General features: G+C 40.0%; 1 protein-coding gene across 1 annotated transcript in view; it reads left to right on the forward strand.

The window, feature by feature from the left end:
• AP1S3 (adaptor related protein complex 1 subunit sigma 3) overlaps nt 1–17,771 on the forward strand; it is a 67,716-nt gene extending 49,945 nt beyond the window's left edge. The window contains exons 3-5 of the mRNA XM_070385922.1: nt 4–112; nt 8,881–9,018; nt 15,003–17,771. Of these exons, the coding sequence (XP_070242023.1) occupies nt 4–112; nt 8,881–9,018; nt 15,003–15,038 (283 nt within the window). The 3' untranslated portion in view covers nt 15,039–17,771. The remainder of the gene's footprint in view (nt 1–3; nt 113–8,880; nt 9,019–15,002) is intronic.
• Nucleotides 17,772–18,511: the final 740 nt, after the last annotated feature.

Below are 18,511 nucleotides of genomic sequence, written 5' to 3' on the forward strand. Positions count from 1 at the left end.
AAGGTATGCTAGTTTATATTTTTGCTGTGCAGTAGAAAATCAGGACAATGAGCTCTTGACCCTAGAGATTGTGCATCGTTATGTGGAGTTGCTGGACAAATACTTTGGAAATGTAAGTGGTGTCCTGGTATTTAGAATGAGTTGGTCTCCACCCCAACTTTGACTTCAGTTCTAAGTCTGTCATCACATTTCTTCTCTCTCTCTGTCAAGTCTAAGGTATGAACTGTGCTTGTACCAAGGACCAGAAGGCTTTCCCTACTTCCCATAATTCTTAGTAAATGGAAGGTCCAAAGCTTATCAGAAGCAGGTGGCGTGTGTATCTCCAGGCCCGAGCCACAACTAGACACCTTGCTTTCATGAACTAGAATTTAGTTGTGAAGGATTCCTTAATATTTTGTCCCTTCATCTCCATGGACTGTCTTCTCTTTTCTGTTATGACTTTTTAATCCCCTCTCTGGTTTCTTTTTTTGGGGGGCTTCCCTGGTAGCTCAGATGGTAAAGAATCTGCCTACAATGTAGGAGACCTGGATTCAATCCCTGAGTCGGGAAGATCCTCTGGAAGGAAATGGCAACCCACTCTAGTATTCTTGCTTAGAGAATTCCACTGACAGAGGAGCCTGGGGCCTGGTGTGCTACAGTTTGTGGGGTCACAAAGACTTGGACACGATACACTCGCTGCTTTCTTTCACTAAACACCCAAGTGTTTTTTAATATTGTTTGTATGTAAGACAAGTAAAGAAAGAAGACCAGAATCCTTTCCCTTCACATTGCTATCCAGCCTCCATGCATTTACCTCCTAGTAACATACTCTCAGAGCTGCCCTTATGCCAGAACTTGTTTGCTTTGTGGCAGCTAATGGCTTGACTTCACTTTTACTCCTCCAAGGAAATCTTAGTGGTCAACGCCAGTGATGATTCTTTACTCTTCACCTGCCTTCACGTCTCTGCAGCCCTGCACCCTTGCTCATCACAACCCTGTCTTTAAATCAGCTCCTCTCTATCTCACCCTGACCCTGAGTTCTGCTGACTCTCAACATGTGTTTCTCAAGACCCCAACTTGATTTCTTCCCCAGCTCCCTCCCTCCTCCTGCCTTTGAAATGCCCTCTTGGCTGTTTTTCCTCTCCTGTGTGTTTACCAGACTTTCTGTCCTGGAAACCCATCACCAGGTGACTCTTCCTCCCTTTGCTGGTGACGGTCTTCACTGGGCTTCTTCGTGGTCATCTCAGCCTTAATGTGACAAGGACTAAAATCATCTTCTGAAAACCTCTTCAGTCTTGTGATTAGCATTATTATGTCCCAGGATCTTTCAGTGCAAAAGGACAGTGTTTCTTACATCTTTCTCCACTCTTTAGTTAAGTCTCCCTCCGTCTATTCAAATTGAACTGAAACTTATCTCCTTGTTTCACTCTCACTGGTATTACAGTTTTGCTTTTTTTTTTAACCCTCCTCTCTGCCCCTTTCTGTTTCTGGGCTCATCTCTGCTTCCCTTTTCTGGCTTGTTCATTATCACCATCCTTCCAAGGCACAGATCTCAGATGACATGCCTGCTCAGTCACTTTCCTCCAGCTTTAATGGATAAAATTCAAATTTCTTAGCCCTGCATTTCCTTGTTCTGCACATCGATCCCAGACCCACTTCTCCAACCTTCTCACTTTTCTGTCTTTTTATCCGTGGCATATCCAGTGCTCCAGCAACATGGAACAGCCTTGTATTATCCTCAACTTGTACAGCATTTGCCTGACACCAGATTGCGAGTCTCCAGAGATCATGACCAGGGACTTACGTGTTTGTTTTTTCCAACACTTGGAACCAGCTCTGGGCCAAGTTATAGCAAATGTTCTGGAAACTTTTTATTTAGTTCGCAGTCTCAAGAAATGAATTAGTGGACTAGGAAAATGTGTCCTTCTCAGTAATACTCTCTTCCCCACTCCCTTGTTCACTGAAGATTTTTAAGTACTGTTAGGAGAATTTGCTTCCATAAGAGTTTTCTGTAGTGTATTCTATATAACGGAATGAATAGCATTAGAGGTACTGGTTAAGGTTTTATAAGATTTGTTGCAACAGTTTTCACAAAGATGAGTACTTGGAAGTTTTCCAGATTAATTTGCCCTCCCTCCCTTCCTTTCTGTCTATGATTCTTCCTTTTTTTTTTTTTCCTTTGTAAATGGTGTTATAAGACCTAAATATTGCTTCAGAAATTTCAGTTTGTTGGTCAGTGTTTAGAAGTGATAAGACAGACCATTTTTCTTTTGCTCTCTCCTGGTTAACCAAGTTTATTTTCATTTTTTAAAGAGATATTTCCAAGTATTTAATGACATGTTTTCAAACTTGAGTTTATTTAATTTTGTGCTTTCAGTTATTCAAATGAATTCTGACATCGCAGTACTTTCTTTTGAAATAAACTGCCGACTTGGCCTTTTGCAAGAGAGTTCTCCTGAGGCTCAGAGTTTCCCATAACCTGCCTTCTCCCCCTCATTTCTGCACTGTGGTGGGACCTGTTGTGTTTTCTTAGATGTATCCAACAGTGATAATGTGAATTGGGATTGAATCTCAATCTTATTTGACCAAATATCAGATATTTCAGAACACGTTGCTTTCTCAAGGGAATTTGAATCACCTTCACTTATTCTAAACCCAGTTAAAGGATAAGCAGAATCAGAATGCATTCCAATTTCTCCGACATTAATTTTTCATTCTATTTTGGCATACCTTTAGAAGCCCTGTCTTTGTCATGGACCAAAATTTAATGCACTAAAAAAATTCAATGAATCTTTCATTAAGCTAAGAGCAGCTTAAGGCTCTGTGCCCAGTAGGTGTTTGGTTTTTATTAATTAACTGTGATGAATAAACCCAGCAATACTGAGTCTCATGACATCATCTCAGGTGTAATATATTTCTCTTTGGTCGTCTTTTCCTCTGTGTTAATACTGAAGGTTTCTTTGAATTTTACCCTTACACTCTCCCAGAAAAATACCTGTACTGAGCTTCTCATAACCCTAGAAAATATTACCTTCCTGTGACAGATGAATCAAAATCTCAGGCTACTTATTTAAGTTATGTATTTTTTTTTTCTTTTAGCACTTTTCAATTCCCAGGAGATTTATAGGGATTAACTAGTTAATCTTTTGGTCTTCCTTAAGTAGCATGAAGCCCAATTTATAGAAGCTAAGCGGCAATGCCTCTTAGGGTCAAGAGATAAGGGTCAGATTGAGGATTTAGACACCTGCCAATTTCCCATTATGGGCTGCCACATGAGATTTTACTGATGGTGTGGATGTTGCTGTCCCAGAGAGGTTTGATCTTGATTTAGGGAGTTTTCCTGTTGTCAGCAGAGGGATGCTATATGTCCTCCTGGACCCTCGTGTCAGCCGGCTCTCTCAACCAGACCCATAATTTGGCTCATCATTGATTCACAGATAAGAAAAATGATATGCACAAAGTTTAATAGAAATATTTACTTTGCTAAAGCTCATGGGGGCTATTGTGAGGATCAGAGCTATAGTGTAATTGACAGTACTTTGTAAACTGTCAGTTGCTGTGTCCTCTATGCTTGGCATTATTGTTTTATATATACACTTATGTACTGGCTGTATGTAGCTTGAACTTTTTGTATTTTCTTTAGAACAGAATTCAGTAAAGGAAGGTCCTTCTTAGAGTCTATCCAAAAGGATTTAATTATTGATACTCTCCCTACATCATGTGTTCTGCTATAATGGAAGTCCCTCAAGCCAAATTACAGGAAAATCATAGTCAAGCACAAGGCTAGGGGATCAAAGAGAACATTAAATGACCACTGCTTCTTCCTTTTATAAGCTTTCTTCCAGAATACAGAGACATGAAAAAAATGAGAAAAGATAAGGAAAGGGGCTCATGTGTTTATTAACACAGAAGCCATGTGCTTTTGCATAAAATGGAGGGCACTCATTTGAGCATCAAGGGTGTATTTCTGATATAGTGGGGCAGCACCCTGAAGGTAGAATTAGAAGTAATGTCTGAGTAATTAGATAGTAGCTGAAAAAATCTGCATTAGATCTTAAGTTCTCGTCTTACTCTCAGGTACAATAACCCTTTGGGGTTAGATTCAAAGAATTGCGAATAGTATTTTGGAATTGCTGTATATGAGTCTTGCTCATTTGTAACATTCTTTCTAAGGCGGATAGAACTTGTGCAGCACATCACAAGTTCCTTATGAACTAGTAACTGTATAATCAAAGTGTGCATGTATGTGTGTACGTGGGTGTTGTGAGTATCTGGCTTTGCCTGTCACCTGACCTTATCCCATCCCTTGCAACTTGGCGCACTAAATTAATTGCCTTGTGGCTGCTGGTGAAGTCAATAGCCTTGGGGATAGTTGCTGCTCGGAGACTGGAGAGTGGGGTATGAGACGTTCCCAGAGGACTTGCATTAGTATCTGTCAAGTTCACTTCACAGGATTCTGGTTGCTGGTTTCTCCTAATGAGGTTCCTGTCTGTCCTCGACTCCTGGTCTACACCTGCCTTGAACTCTGGGGTTCCCCAGCTCTTGCTACTGTAACTCCTGACCTCCCGCCTCTTCTGACCTCTGGTAACTGCTTACTTCTTGTACCTTCTTTGATGTGCATGAATGTCTAATCTATGGTGCTTTCTTCCTGTTTATCTATATTGTTTAAAATTGTAATTTTTTATGTATCCTAGATGTATACAGTTTTTAAAAAAAAAAATGGGATTGCATTATGCATATTATTCTGCAACTTTCTGTCATTCCTCTTACTAGCCTGTCTTAGAAACTGTTTCCATGCCTATCCATGGAAATCTACTTTACTCTTTCCAACTTAAACATAGAATTTCCATGGTATATAATACAATACCAAGTAGGGGTAGACCATACTTTATTTAAGCAATTCTATTATGGCTGTACTTTGAGTTGCTTCCAGTTGTTATTACAAATGATGCTACTGTCATCCTTATTGTTAATACATATTATTGTGCATTAGTTTGGGTATAGCATAGGAATAAATTCTTTTATTGGGTCAAAGAATTATTGGGTCAAAGGATTTGTACTTTTGAAATTGATGGACACTACAATTTGAGCCTTCAAAATGGCTTGTAAAGTTTATAAATCCCACCAACAGTGAGTGTGAGTTTGTTTATCCATACACCTAACAGCAATGGGTATTCTCTCTTCATAATAGTCAGATGGTCATTAATTCAGTTTGCATTTTTCTGATAACTAGTGAGGCTGTGTGTGTCATTGGATGTGTATTGGCCTTTTCCATTTCTTGCCTTGTCTATTAATTGCTTCTTGACAGCCTTTATTTGATTTTTTATGCTGTGGTATTTATCTTAGGGATCTGCAAGAATTCTTTCTATATCTTGGGCTTTCCTTGTGGCTCAGCTGGTAAAGAATCTGCCTACAAGGCAGGAAACCTGGGTTTGATCCCTGGGTTGGGAAGATCCCCTGGAGAAGGGAAAGGCTACCCACTTGAGTATTCTGGCCTGGAGAGTTCCATGGACTGTATAGTCCATGGGGTCTCAAAGAGTCAGACACGACTGAGCAACTTTTACTTCACTTTCTATATCTTGGATAGTGTACTTCCCTTTCTATTATGTATGCTGTAAATATTATCCCCAGTCCAGGGCTCTACTTTTAACCTATACTCTGATCTTTCCACATTTTTGCCTGAGAAACTTGGTTCCATTGTCATTCAAATTCCTGGAGTAAAAGTGTTCTAGAAATAAAAGAATAGGTTTATAAGCTGAAAACATGTACTTTTGTAATGCCATCTTTTTTCTGATGGTTGTTCTTAAGAGGAAACCCTAACGGTCTGGGGAAATCCTAGATTATAGTATTATGTCCCAGGGAACAGATTCTCATTTTAAACTATACATATATGCATATATATATATATATATGTTTGTGTATATGTGTCGAAAGACAGAGAGAGGGAAAGAGACAAAGAGCCAGACCCTGTAGGGAGAGGGAACTTAGATGTGTGTGTTACACACACACAGTTGTTGATTTCTTTTTTCTTTTTCTTTTGTTGGGCCACACCATGTGGCATGTGAGACTGTCCCCAACCAAAGATGGAACCTGGCCCCCTGCACTGGGAGTGTGGAGTCTTAACCACTGGACCAGGGAAGTCCCACACTTGTTGAATTGATGATATTTTCTAACGAATGAAGAGACCATAATGTTTGCAGATTAGTTAGGTTAATTTATCTGAGCTGGCCATATATTATAGTGATTTTGTACTTATTTGTTCTTATGCTTCTAGGTTCAGATGGAGAGTCTGCAAGTTTATTGACCTAAAGCATAAATATATAGAGCAATTTGTTAAAATATTGATATCCGTTTTATGTAAAGTCATAAAAATCGGAGGACTGTAGATCTGGGAAGCCATTAGTCCCCAGCAGCATAAAAGCAAGGCCTGTATCATGGCTGATTCATTCATTCATGCTGCAGACATTTATTGCATCCTACTATGTGCCAGGTTCCAGAGACACAAGGATGACTAAGGCAAGATCTATGCCTGAGCTCACAGGACAAGGGGAAGTGATTGATAAGTAAGTGTATACTCAGTCACACAAGATGTAAGAGAGAACATACAGGAAGTGATGCAAAAACCTCAAAGGGAGAAATGAGGATTTGGGGGAATCATTTTACTCATAACTTTTGAATTTGCCTTTGGAAAATGAGCTTGATTTTGTCAGCAGAATAAAGAAAAGGACATTTAGAGAATGTTCCAGGAATTTCTGGAATGTGCAAAGAGCAAAGGCAGGAAAGAACAGGGTGAGTTTGTAGAATGCGTAGCTGTAGCATGGGGTGGGTGCCAGCACGGGAAGCCAGCGAGCAAGCCCCAGGCCAGGCTGGAGAGATTCCTATATGCCATGCTGAGCAATTCAGACTGTCCTGGACAGAAGACCTCACACAGGAAAGGAGCTAGATGAGCACTTTAGCAAAACATTAGTGGTCGTTGGCCTCTTGTGGGCACAGACACCACCGAGAAGGTCACTCCTTCTAGGATGCACTCTCTTGTGTCCTAAGCATGAGATAGTGCAGGTCTGAGCAACAGCAGTGAAAATATGCAAGAATGGAAGGGTTATGAGCTTATGTACAAGATGGAATCCATAGGAGTTGGTGATCAAATTGAGAGGGATGAGACCAAGGGAGGGAGAAAAGGGAGAGGGAGGGGGAATGGAATAAATGTAGAATAAATGAGATTGAGCTGTTAGATAGAGGTTGCAGCTACTAAGCAAAGTAGGGACTAAAGGGAAAGGAATATGCTTGACTTCAGTTTGGGATTCAGAGACTTGGATGGAGGAATATGGAGGAAGAGATGTCTGGTTAGTGGGTAAAGATACTGGAGGAGCACTGCTGAGAGAGATCAGGCCCAGGCATCTCAGTTTGCTGTTACCTGCATGCAAGACACAGCTGCAGAGGGTCAATGAGATCATCCAGGTGAATGTATGTGTCCCAAAGAGGCTCTCTTGAGAAACATTAGTCTTTAAGAGGAAAGCAGGTCCCTAGGATGTGAGCATCAGAGAAGGCAATTGGACCCCACTCCAGTACTCTTGCCTGGAAAATCCCACGGACAGAGGAGCCTGGCAGGCTGCAGTCCATGGGGTCGCGAAGAGTCGTACACGACTGCGCGACTTCCCTTTCACTTTTCACTTTCATGCATTGGAGAAGGAAATGGCAATCCACTCCAGTGTTCTTGCCTGGAGAATCCCAGGGACGGGGGAGTCTGGTGGGCTGCCGTCTGTGGGGTCGCACAGAGTCGGACACGACTGAAGTGACTTAGCAGCAGCAGCAGCAGGATAGAGATTTTTTTGCTTTGTCTGTTGATGTGTCTCAAGCATTTTTAAATACTTTTTAAATGAATGCAAGGTTCAGGGAGAGATAAATCATCCAAGGAGCCTGGAAAGAATCCTCAGAGATGGAGGAGGAAAGCAGGCATTGAGTCGTATTGGCAGCATCAGGCAGCCATCAAGAGGAGATTTTCAAGCAGGGGATTGGCGAAGTGTATCAGTGCTGTTGAGCAGTGAAGGTGAGAGAGGCCTGAAAGCTTTCGGTGAGCAGACATTCTGGAGGGTATGGAAAGGGAGAGTTGAGGACTATGTGGGAAGGGAAATGGGAGGGATGGGGCCTCACTGGCTGGCTGGTGGAAGCATTGGAAGTGAGCCTTATTTGGATTATGCTCTTGCTACTTGCTACGTGTAACCAAATCTATCAGCCTCTGCATTGGTCTGTGACAGTGGCAGTGGTTCTCCACGTGTGGTCCCCACACCAGCGTCATTAGCCTCACTTGGGCTCCCGTTAGACATTTAGTCTCTCAGGCTTTAACCTACTGAATCGGAAACTCCAGAGGTGGGGCCTAGTAGTGTGTGTTGCAGTGAGCATTCTGGGTGATTGGGTCACACTCTGAAGTTTGAGAACCACTTTTTTGAGACATAGTTTTGAGAAAAATTAGCACAATTGAGCTAATTTGCCTCTGAAGAATGAGCTTCTGAGAGTTCTAAAGCTAGGAGCCAAACTTACAGACCAGTGATCAGGAGCAACGAAACTGCCCTCATGACTGAAGTCAGCGAGGACTCAGCTTTTATCTGTGCTGATGGAAGGAGGAACTGAGCAGCTCCCCACCTCGACTGAGCCTCGAATTTCTTGTTGTGACATTAAACAGTATTATCTGTGGACATGCTCTGCTTTAATAGAATGTGGTTTTATTTTTTTTTCAGGGCTCGGATTCCCCTAGTTCTGCTTTTCTGGCCTTAAAAATACCATCTGATGTTTTTATCTTTGGTGTGCCACATGGGTGTCACCGTTGCAAAGCTTGAATCCCTGGCACGTGTTTCCCCTGATACTGCTGCAAGTTTATCAACACATTTCCTTTTGTCTTACCAGGTCTGTGAGCTAGATATTATCTTTAATTTTGAAAAGGCTTATTTTATCCTGGATGAGTTTATCATCGGTGGAGAAATTCAGGAAACATCCAAGAAATCTGCTGTCAAAGCCATTGAGGATTCTGATATGTTACAGGAGGTCAGTACACCTTTTCTCGTGCCCTGGGAAAAGACGGTGGTGGCGGCGATGTATTAGCTGACACTTACTGTCTACTTTGTGCTGGGTATAGTTTCTAGGTAAGTCACATGTATTAACTTATTTAATTATCACTGCAATTCTAAGAGGTATATTGTTACCCGCTTTTATTTATTTATTTTTTTGGCTCTGCCACAGCTTGTGGGATCTTAGTTCCCTGACCAGGCATCACAATGTAGGCACTCAGCAGTGAGACCACAGAGTTCTAACCATTGGACCACTAGGAAATTCTCTAGCCTCATTTTAAAGATGAATAAGCTGAGATACAGAGAAGTTTAATGATTGCTCAATGTCACAGAGCTAGTAATCGTGGAATAGAGATTTGAACCCAGGCACTTGGGCTCCAGAGTCTTTGCTTTTCATGTTCGACCTTATCAGTGAGGATCCCTCCCTCTCAAAAAGATATTAAATACTTGGTGCTATTCTTTTCAAGAATAATTTTATGGGAGGTATAAAAAGACTTGCATTAAAATACCCGTGTTGCCCTGGGAAAGAAGAATAACATCGTTATTCTATTTGCCAAGGTTACTAGAGCTTTATTACTGAAAGTGGCATTTATCATTTTAATTAAAATTTCCTACCTTCCTGGAGAGGCTGTGTGTGTGTGTTCCTATTTGCATAAATAAATTGGGAATTCTGTAGCTTGCTGTCAAGGAATAAATGGGCCCTGAAGCATCCATTTGGTTATGCTCCTGACTCTGTGATACTTATATAAAATACTATGGGGCTTTTCTTATAGATCCAGTCTGGATTTCCATCATCCCTAATAAGGGAACTTATCTACATTAGCCCACAGTCACTATGAGAAAAGAGTGCTTCACTGCACTGACCTTTGCCCTCCCAAATGAGATGATCTGCCTAACCCCTGATCCAGCATACCTTTGAGGGCCTGGCTTCCATGCCTGCTCTGCCACGTCTAGGTTCTTCTTCTCACAGCATCGTTGAGTCTATCTGTCTTTCTGTTTTCATGACAGCAGGTCACAACATCTTAGAGCACTACAAAGTATCTTTTAGAAATTGGTGGTAAAGCCATTCTTGCTGCTGTTTGAAAATAAGAGCCTGCTTGAGTTAGTAAAACAACATTAGGAATGACTTCCAAATAACGGTTTTGGCACATCTTTGAGCTGATGACTTGCTCCTGCCCATCCAGGGAACCAGTCCTCAGGTGAATGGATACTGAGAAAGATACAGGGTACCCCTGAGCCTCTCTGCTTGCCTATTAGGAACCTGCTGCATTTATTTCTAGATGTGTTATCACCTCAAAAAATGCATTTAAACTTTCTGATGTTCATTTGGCTTTCCCCAAATGCCACAGGAAGGGTATTTTACAAGGTACTTGAGAAATCACTGGTTTGGAAATTCCACAGAACAACCTTTCTTAAATATGCCAGGGAGTTATTTATAATTCTGTCCTCAGGGCCCTTACTGTGGAATCACCTTATAGGAGAAACAGGCATTTAACAAGGTCTTTGGAACTTCAGTAATTAAAGCCTCTTGAATTAGGGCCAAGATACCCCTAGGTTATTTTGAGTTTCCCCTCCATAGGAAATAGTTTTAAAGGGCTTGCAGGTTGTATGGTGCTTCTTGTTCCAGTTAAATCTGGGAAGCAGGGAATGTCTGCTATTTCAAGAGAGAGACCCTTCACAATGAAACATTGATTGGTTGTTCATATCCCTGGTTATTGAGTGGAAGGTCTTGATAGGTAGGTCTCAGGGGGCCCCCCATTTAGCCGGCTTGTGAGCAGGGAGTATCATGACTGTCCTCTAAAACTCTCAATGAATTAGCAACACCTGCCAAATAGAAACAGAGTCACCAGTGTTCTCTTGGGATCTGGTACTTCAGCTAAGTCCGTGAACATTTGAGGAGCTGGTTGAAAAATTGACTGTGTATGTATGGTTTGCTTTGTGTATCTGGTCAGAGCCACTGAGCATGAATAGACACATGTAATATAATTGGATAAAGAGAAAAAATTATTGCTTTCTTTTTTCCCTGTCTTTTGGACCTAAGCATGTATTTGTACTTGCTGATGTCTAAGGGAGGCCTTTGTAATATTCCTTTACTTTTAGTACAACTGAACATCTCAAAGTAGCCCTGGACTTTTCCCTGACCCCTACCCAATAAAAGTTTTTTAGAATAAAAAGACTGTCTTTTTGTTTTTAGTGAGAAAATGCATAGTCTTAAACCTCTAAATTCTCAAAGCTTATTCTGAGTGTACTGGGGCTAGACATTGAAAATATGGAATGATGGAAGAGATTAACTGGTTGGGATGACTTTAAGAGGTACCTTATTTTGAAGGTACCTGTAGACACTGGTACAAAATGATTAGAAGAAAAAGGACACTCTGAAAGGAAGAAGATGATATTGTTGTTCAGTCACTAAGTTGTATCTGACTCTGCAACCTCATAGACTGTAGCATGCCAGGCACCTCTGTCTTCCACTCTCTGCCAGAGTTTGTTCAAAATCATGTCGATTGAGTCAGTGATGCTATCTGACCATTTCATCCTCTGCCACTCGCTTCTTCTTTTGCCTGCAGTCTTTCCCAGCATCAGGGTCTTTTCCAATGAGTTGGTTCTTTGCATTGGGTGGCCAAAGTGTTGGAGCTTCAGTTTTAGCATCAGTCCTTCAGTGAGTATTCAGGGTTCATTTCCTTTAGGATTGACTGGTGTGATCTCCTTGCTATTCAAGGTACTCTCAAAAGTCTTCTCCAGCACCACAATTCAAAAGCATCAATTCTTTGGTGCTCAGCCTTCTTTATGGTTCATCTCTCAGCTCCATATATGACTAATGGAAAAACCACAGATTTGACTATACAGACCTTTGTCAGCAAAGTGATGCCTCTGCTTTTTAATACACTGATCCTCAAACACAGAGGTTGGTGCTCTTGGGATCACCAGTGGGGGTGACAAACATGTTCTGAGCACAGAATTAGAAAGCAAGTTAAGAAGGGAGGGTCAAAGGGTACCTCCTTAGGTCAAGCAATGAGATACCATGTATGTGTAGGTTGGGATTCATGAGAACTGACTAGGTATAATCCAATACTGTCTCCCTGAAAAGCACAAACATATTAGGCAGCTAAACCAAACCATAATACAATAAAATGTAGATTCCTAGTGCTGAATGCACAAGAGGCACTGCTGTGCGGGATAGAGAGCTGGAGTCCCATGATACCCTAGTCCTTGTGAAAGGCCAGGGCAGAGCTCTTTAAGCTTATGTGGCCTAAAAGTCTATTCCAACTTTTAAAGGGACAAGCTCCAGAAAATACCAACCACATATGTCATTGGCTTAAGTAACTTGAGTAGCAGCAAAGCTAGAGTTCTAAAGGGCAGCCAGTCTTTAGCAGATTGATTCCCTCAGTGGTGTGAATCAGTGCCAGTAACTAGAGACCAGTGAATTGTGAGGCCAGTGAAGTGACAACTCCAGGGCGTTTCCTGGGCCAGGCCCCTTCCAAGGCTGCAAGCTCCTATGGTCACATTTGCAAAGGTAAGGTATCTTAGCTGCAATGACTTTGTGGCCATTTAATGAATATGTAAGCTATTATAGAAGTGTGTCAGGCATTTAATTGATGAAACCCATATGCTTTTGTGACTTTTAAACATTTTTTAGAAAATTTATGATCCACTCCCATTTTTTCTCATTCTAATTAAACTTTATACCCAACTCTGTATTTGTAATTTTGTGTACTTTTTTATTTTAAAATTTTTATTTCTTTTAATATTTATTTATTTAACTAATTAATTTATTTTAATTGGAGGACAATTACTTTGCATATTGAGGTGGTTTTTGCCATACACCGACATAAATCAGCCACAGGTGCACATGTGTCCCCCATCCTGAACCCCCCTCCTGTGTCCCTCCCACCCCATCCCTCTGGGTTGTCCCAGGGCACTGGCTTTGAGTGCCCTGCTTCATGCATGCACTGGTCATCTATTTTACATATGGTAATATACATGTTTCAATGCTAACCTCTCAAATCATCTCACCCTCACCTTCTCCCTCAGAGCCCAAAAGTCTGTTCTTTACATCTGTGTCTCTTCTAATATTTATTTTTATTTGTTTGTTTATCTTCCTGTGCGGGGGTGTTAGTTGCGGCATGTGGGATTTAGTTACTTGACCAGGGATTGAATCTGGGCCCCCTACATTGGGAGCACAGACTCTTAGCCACTGGACCACCAGGGAAGGGCCTGTATACCTAGTTAAATGCTATAAACTCTAGGTACCAAGAGACAGTCAGGGCTCCTGGCCAATGTGATAGCCCAGGTTTAAAGACATGGACAATATCTGGGACTCCCCTTTTGGTCCAGTGGTTAAGACTACATGCTCCCAATGCATGGGGCCCGAGTTTGATCCCTGGTTGGGGATCTGAGGTCCCCCAAGTCACACAAGGCATAGCCCCCCACCCCTCCTGAAAAAAGATATGGGCAATAGCTATAAGAGGAGATACAGGGCAGAGGTCTTAAGGTGTGGGCTTGCTCATCCAGGAGGTGTAATAACTTTGTAAGAAAGTGGATGATGACATGTGAGTATTTTCAGCAGAGGGGGACTGGAATTCTAAATAGAGCTGGTGGAAACAAGAAACCTGATTTCTAAGCCTACTATCCTCTGAGCAATCTTGCTTAGCCACGGTTTGGTCTGTTTGGCCCTTGCTGGTGGATGTCTTCACCGGCAGGTGCGTGTGAATCGCGTCCCCTGGAGTTCAAGCTTAAGACCAGGTTGAACATTACTGATTGTATGTGATTTACACAGAAGCAGTAGGGGTATTACCTAAGGCTGGCCCCTTGAGTTCTCTGACTGATTCAACCCAGAGGTCACTGTGTTGTATAAGTATATGTTTATAACAGGGACAGAGTGGAAGAGGAAGCCCATCCATCATGCATAATAAAGGGTTTGCAACATCAATGTAATTTTTAACTCTGCCTGTAACTGTGAATCCATTTAAACTTTTTTTTTTAAGTACTGGGAAAGAATTATGGTCTTGTGGCATGTTAGCAAACTTGGTAAGTGATGAGGAGGATGAAGAAACATAATTTGTATACTTTGGAGGATAGCCTTTTCAAAATACATGGAAGAAATTTAAAGTATTATGGTCTGTTTATCCTTTATGTCTTGGAAATAAAATACTCTGTATCTGTAATGATACATATGGCTTACCCAGTGGCTCAGCAGTAAAGAATCTTCCTGCAGTGCAGGAGATGCAGCAGGAGCCGTGGGTTCAATCCCTTGGCCAGAAAGATCCTCTGGAGAAAGAAATGGCAACCCAGTCCAGTATTCTTGCCTGGGAAATCTCATGTACAGAGAAGCCTGGCTGGCTACAGTCCATGGGTTTGCAAAGACTCAGATATGACTTAGCAACTAAACAACAATGATATGTATGTCATACAAATACCATTCAGATTTCTCTCATACCTGTTCCTGGAAGTGGTCGTCATGGTCATTTTAGCAGGTGCATTTTTCTGAAGTCAACAGTGATAGCTTGGCAGCTGCTGCTTAAGCATTTCTCTTATTAGGCATTGATTTTACAGTCAAACTTAGCTTTTCCTCTGTTGAAAGTTATTTAATTCCAGCCATAGAGATGTGTATATAAATTACACTCAAACTTTGAACCACTTTTCTTGATTAGAATGCAAATATTTATGACCATATACACTTCCCAAAACTTCTTTTTGAAAATTACCTGGCCATCCAGTGGTAGGACTCTGCCCTTTCACTGCTGTGGGCTTGGGTTCAGCTCCTGGTGATGGAAGTAAGATCCTACAAACTGTGAGGTATGGTCAAAAAAACCCCCAAACACACACAAACGATCAAACAAAAGCTTCTTTTCACCAGTGGCATAATAAATGAGTAGAAGAATGAAGTGATTTTCAAAATTTTCAGTCTCCTGAAGGATGTGGTTTAAGGGGGAATCATTTTAATCTATTGTTCTCTTTCAGACAATGGAAGAATACATGAACAAGCCCACCTTTTAACCATACATCTACTTGAAAACCCCAAGTGCTACGTGTTATGAACCTGTAGATAAGCAGTGCCTTGAATTTAATTAGACAACAGAGCCTCTGGCACCATGCCAAAAATAGCTTAAAAGGGATTTTTTGTTCACTAGCAAAAATTATAAGTTGTTTGGCATAATATATTTATCATTATTCATATCTGTATTATACTGTATATGACTGCTTGGATGTTAAAAAACTGCTTCATAGTTCAATAGACTGAATGTTTGCAGTGCTTTAACTCCATGTCATATTTTTGAGCAAATTTAAATAAATTTGTTGCAGAGTGTTTTGTTGCATTTGATCCTCTTCTGACAGGATGAAAACTGTATTATAATCCATGATTTTAAGTGTAAAGTGTATCTTGTAATACTTTTTATAAATGTTTAGCTTTTTAAATTGTGTAGTGATTCACATGTTAATAGTTCAGAGTTCATACATGATGTTAGACATTTTTAATACACTTAGTGCTGTCACTTCAATCCAGATACAGAGTATCTGATTTTGATGTCCTGAAGTCATTAATTTTTCAGGGCTGGAATTAAGGAAAACAACCAAAGATAGTATAGGACTTGAGTGCTTTTGTTATTGTTGTTTTAAATTTTATTTTATTTTTAATTGGAAGATAATGACTGAACTTAAATGTTTTTGATGCCTTAGAAGCTGCTATCTAGGCGAGGTTTTAATTTTACCTTTTAATTGAATATGAGGGGCATTCCAATAAGGTTGTGTTTTCTACAAGCTCTATGTATTTATTAAGATTTTGATACATCTGAAAATAAAGTGTCTATAACTTCCCTTATCATAAATAGTGTAATAAAGATTAATAATGGTAGCAATAATAATTATTAATACTGCTATTTTAATTATCTTTTATGTTACAAGTACCCTTAGTTGCTTGAGATATTTTTGTTTCCAGTATGTTTTCATGTATATCTAATATATTTGAAGACTTACTGTTTATTAGGCTTGCTTGGAACATTGAATATTATTGTTGCCTGAGTAGTATGTGCCTTTCTCCTTTTTCTTTCCTCATCTCCCAAAGGAAGTATTTGCTGCTGCCTATTATTATTGTGACTATGTCACACTCATGCTTCCTGAAATGAAAGTTCTATATAACCAGGTAATAAAAGTGATCAGACCCTCCAGGGAGAACTAACTTCTACTGTTCTGTCTTGGTGCCCTGTTTTGATGTCTTACCCGTGCATTTTCAGTGTCCGTTTGAGGTCAGATATCATCATGTGGCAGTGGTTAGGGACCCTCTAGAGTTCTTCCTAAGAGAATAGTGTGCTTGCTGTTGGAGAATCCAACACGAGAGAAAAATGTCCTCTTTAATCGATCTTTCTAGACATACTTAGGGTGAAATGGCTGGAGAAGAGTGGAAGAACATGAGTAAAAATGCAGCGACTCCCAAACAGAACCATCATAAAACAGAAATAACTCAGATTAGTCTATGAAGAAATTGTAAGACTTAATATCTGACACTTCCTCAGCTTAATCATGTATTTACACGTAGGGCGTCAGATTGAAGTTTGTCATTTTTCACCACTTTTGGATGAAGGTATTGATTGAACCTCACTCTCAAATGTAACACATACACTGGAGAAGTCTGTATCAGACACTGTCTGACTGTAGATGGGCCTCCTCAAACTTCATGTCTGCAGCACACACGGAACGTGAACATAACGATATGGCACTCTGGGGTAAATCTGAGGGATCCTGGGTACGTCTTACATGGACCTTGGTGAAAATAATCATGTTTTCTTTATATCATTTAATGTAATAAAACTACTAAGGGAAAGGAAAGATAATAAATATTAAACTTGTATAAAACTTCCAAATAAAATTTTTTTGAGTTTTTTAATGAGGAATTGGAGTGTGTTTTTATGAATATATATTTTTTAAAATCAGATTTTATGTCTGAAATTGCTATTCATACTTTCTAGTGAAGTCCTTATAACCTCTTCATTTTCTATGTAATCACCACCAAGGAGAAACTTCATAAGCACGTGACAGCGAACGAGAGAAGAGAATTCATTGTTCTGCACCCACTGGCTTTCTTCTCACCATTCACCTACATTTTGATAATTTGATCTTTTTATGTGTGGTAAATCATTCTTTAAACTACTAACTCCTTTTCTTTTATTAGCAAATGTAAAGTTGACATTTCTTATGACCAGTCAAGTGAATTTTTAATTCACACTTTTTCCCACATCAAGTCTCCTAAAATAATAAAAAGCTTTTCCCTCAAACATACACACATGTTGTTCTTCTACATCTAATAATTCATCTTTAGGATTTGTATTACAGTATCCATGAAACATCACTCATGAACTCTGTTTAGCTTTACTTTTCTGTTGTAATTAATCAGTAAACTTTATTGGTAAACGTTTTAATTTCTTTTCCACATGGTCCCTGCAATTTTACATTAAGTTCATTAGATCCTCTGGAATGTAAGTAAGCAAGCCAATTATTTGCAAAGGGAGGGTCAATAAATTTTTTTCAATCCTTATTTTAACTCTTGAAAAAATCCTGACCTTCAACCATGTTCTGTGGTATTCAATGGTGATAATCTATTTTGTCACATAAAGCTAAAACTAGAAAGAACTGTAATAACCAGGGCCGAATTAGATTGACTTTTTGATAGTACTACTTGATAATGGAATTCAAGCCAGCTATTTAATACGGAATTCAGATGTACTTTTACTTTTGATCAGTTCTTTGTGAATAAACTCACATATTGACTGAATCCAACTGACTAAATCTCCTTGCGTCTCTGTTGTCCAGTGCATAACTTACACTGTGTTTCCATCACAACTTACTTGTTTCAAAGTGTTAATTTACTATTACTTTTTCACTTCCACTTTGATTTGCTGCTGCTGCTGCTAAGTCGCTTCAGTTGTGTCCGACTCTTGCACGTGTGCGACCCCATGGACTGCAGCCTACCAGGCTCCTCCGTCCATGGGATTTTCCAGGTAAGAGTACGGGACTGGGGTGCCGTTGCCTTCTCCATTTGATTTGCTACTTTACAGAATAAGTAATGTAAGCATATCTCTTCAGAGCTTACTAGCACAGTTCCTAATAACAATAGATTAATATGAGATGATATGTTTATGATTTAACTATCTTCTAGATTAGACCAAATTGTTTTCATGTCTGTGGCATGTCCTCTGTTTAACTAATAGTATTATTCAAAAGTGGTAATTTTTCCTCAGTCCTTTGGAAAATATTAAGTGTTTCCATGGAGGTTGTCTGCAATTCTATGAGTTAATGTGGGCTTTTGTAGTTGGTAGCATGATCTTAAAACTAACTTTATGAGCTACACCTGATATCGCTAATTTTGAAAAGAACTGTGCTTCTTATTTTATTCTTATTTAAAATGTGAATCTTGCATATAGTGGATGTTTAGTAGAAAGATGCCAGCATGTTTACTTGATAATAATTTGAAGTAA

This window comes from Bos mutus, chromosome 2 (assembly GCF_027580195.1).
Source record: "Bos mutus isolate GX-2022 chromosome 2, NWIPB_WYAK_1.1, whole genome shotgun sequence".
Lineage (NCBI taxonomy): Eukaryota > Metazoa > Chordata > Mammalia > Artiodactyla > Bovidae > Bos > Bos mutus.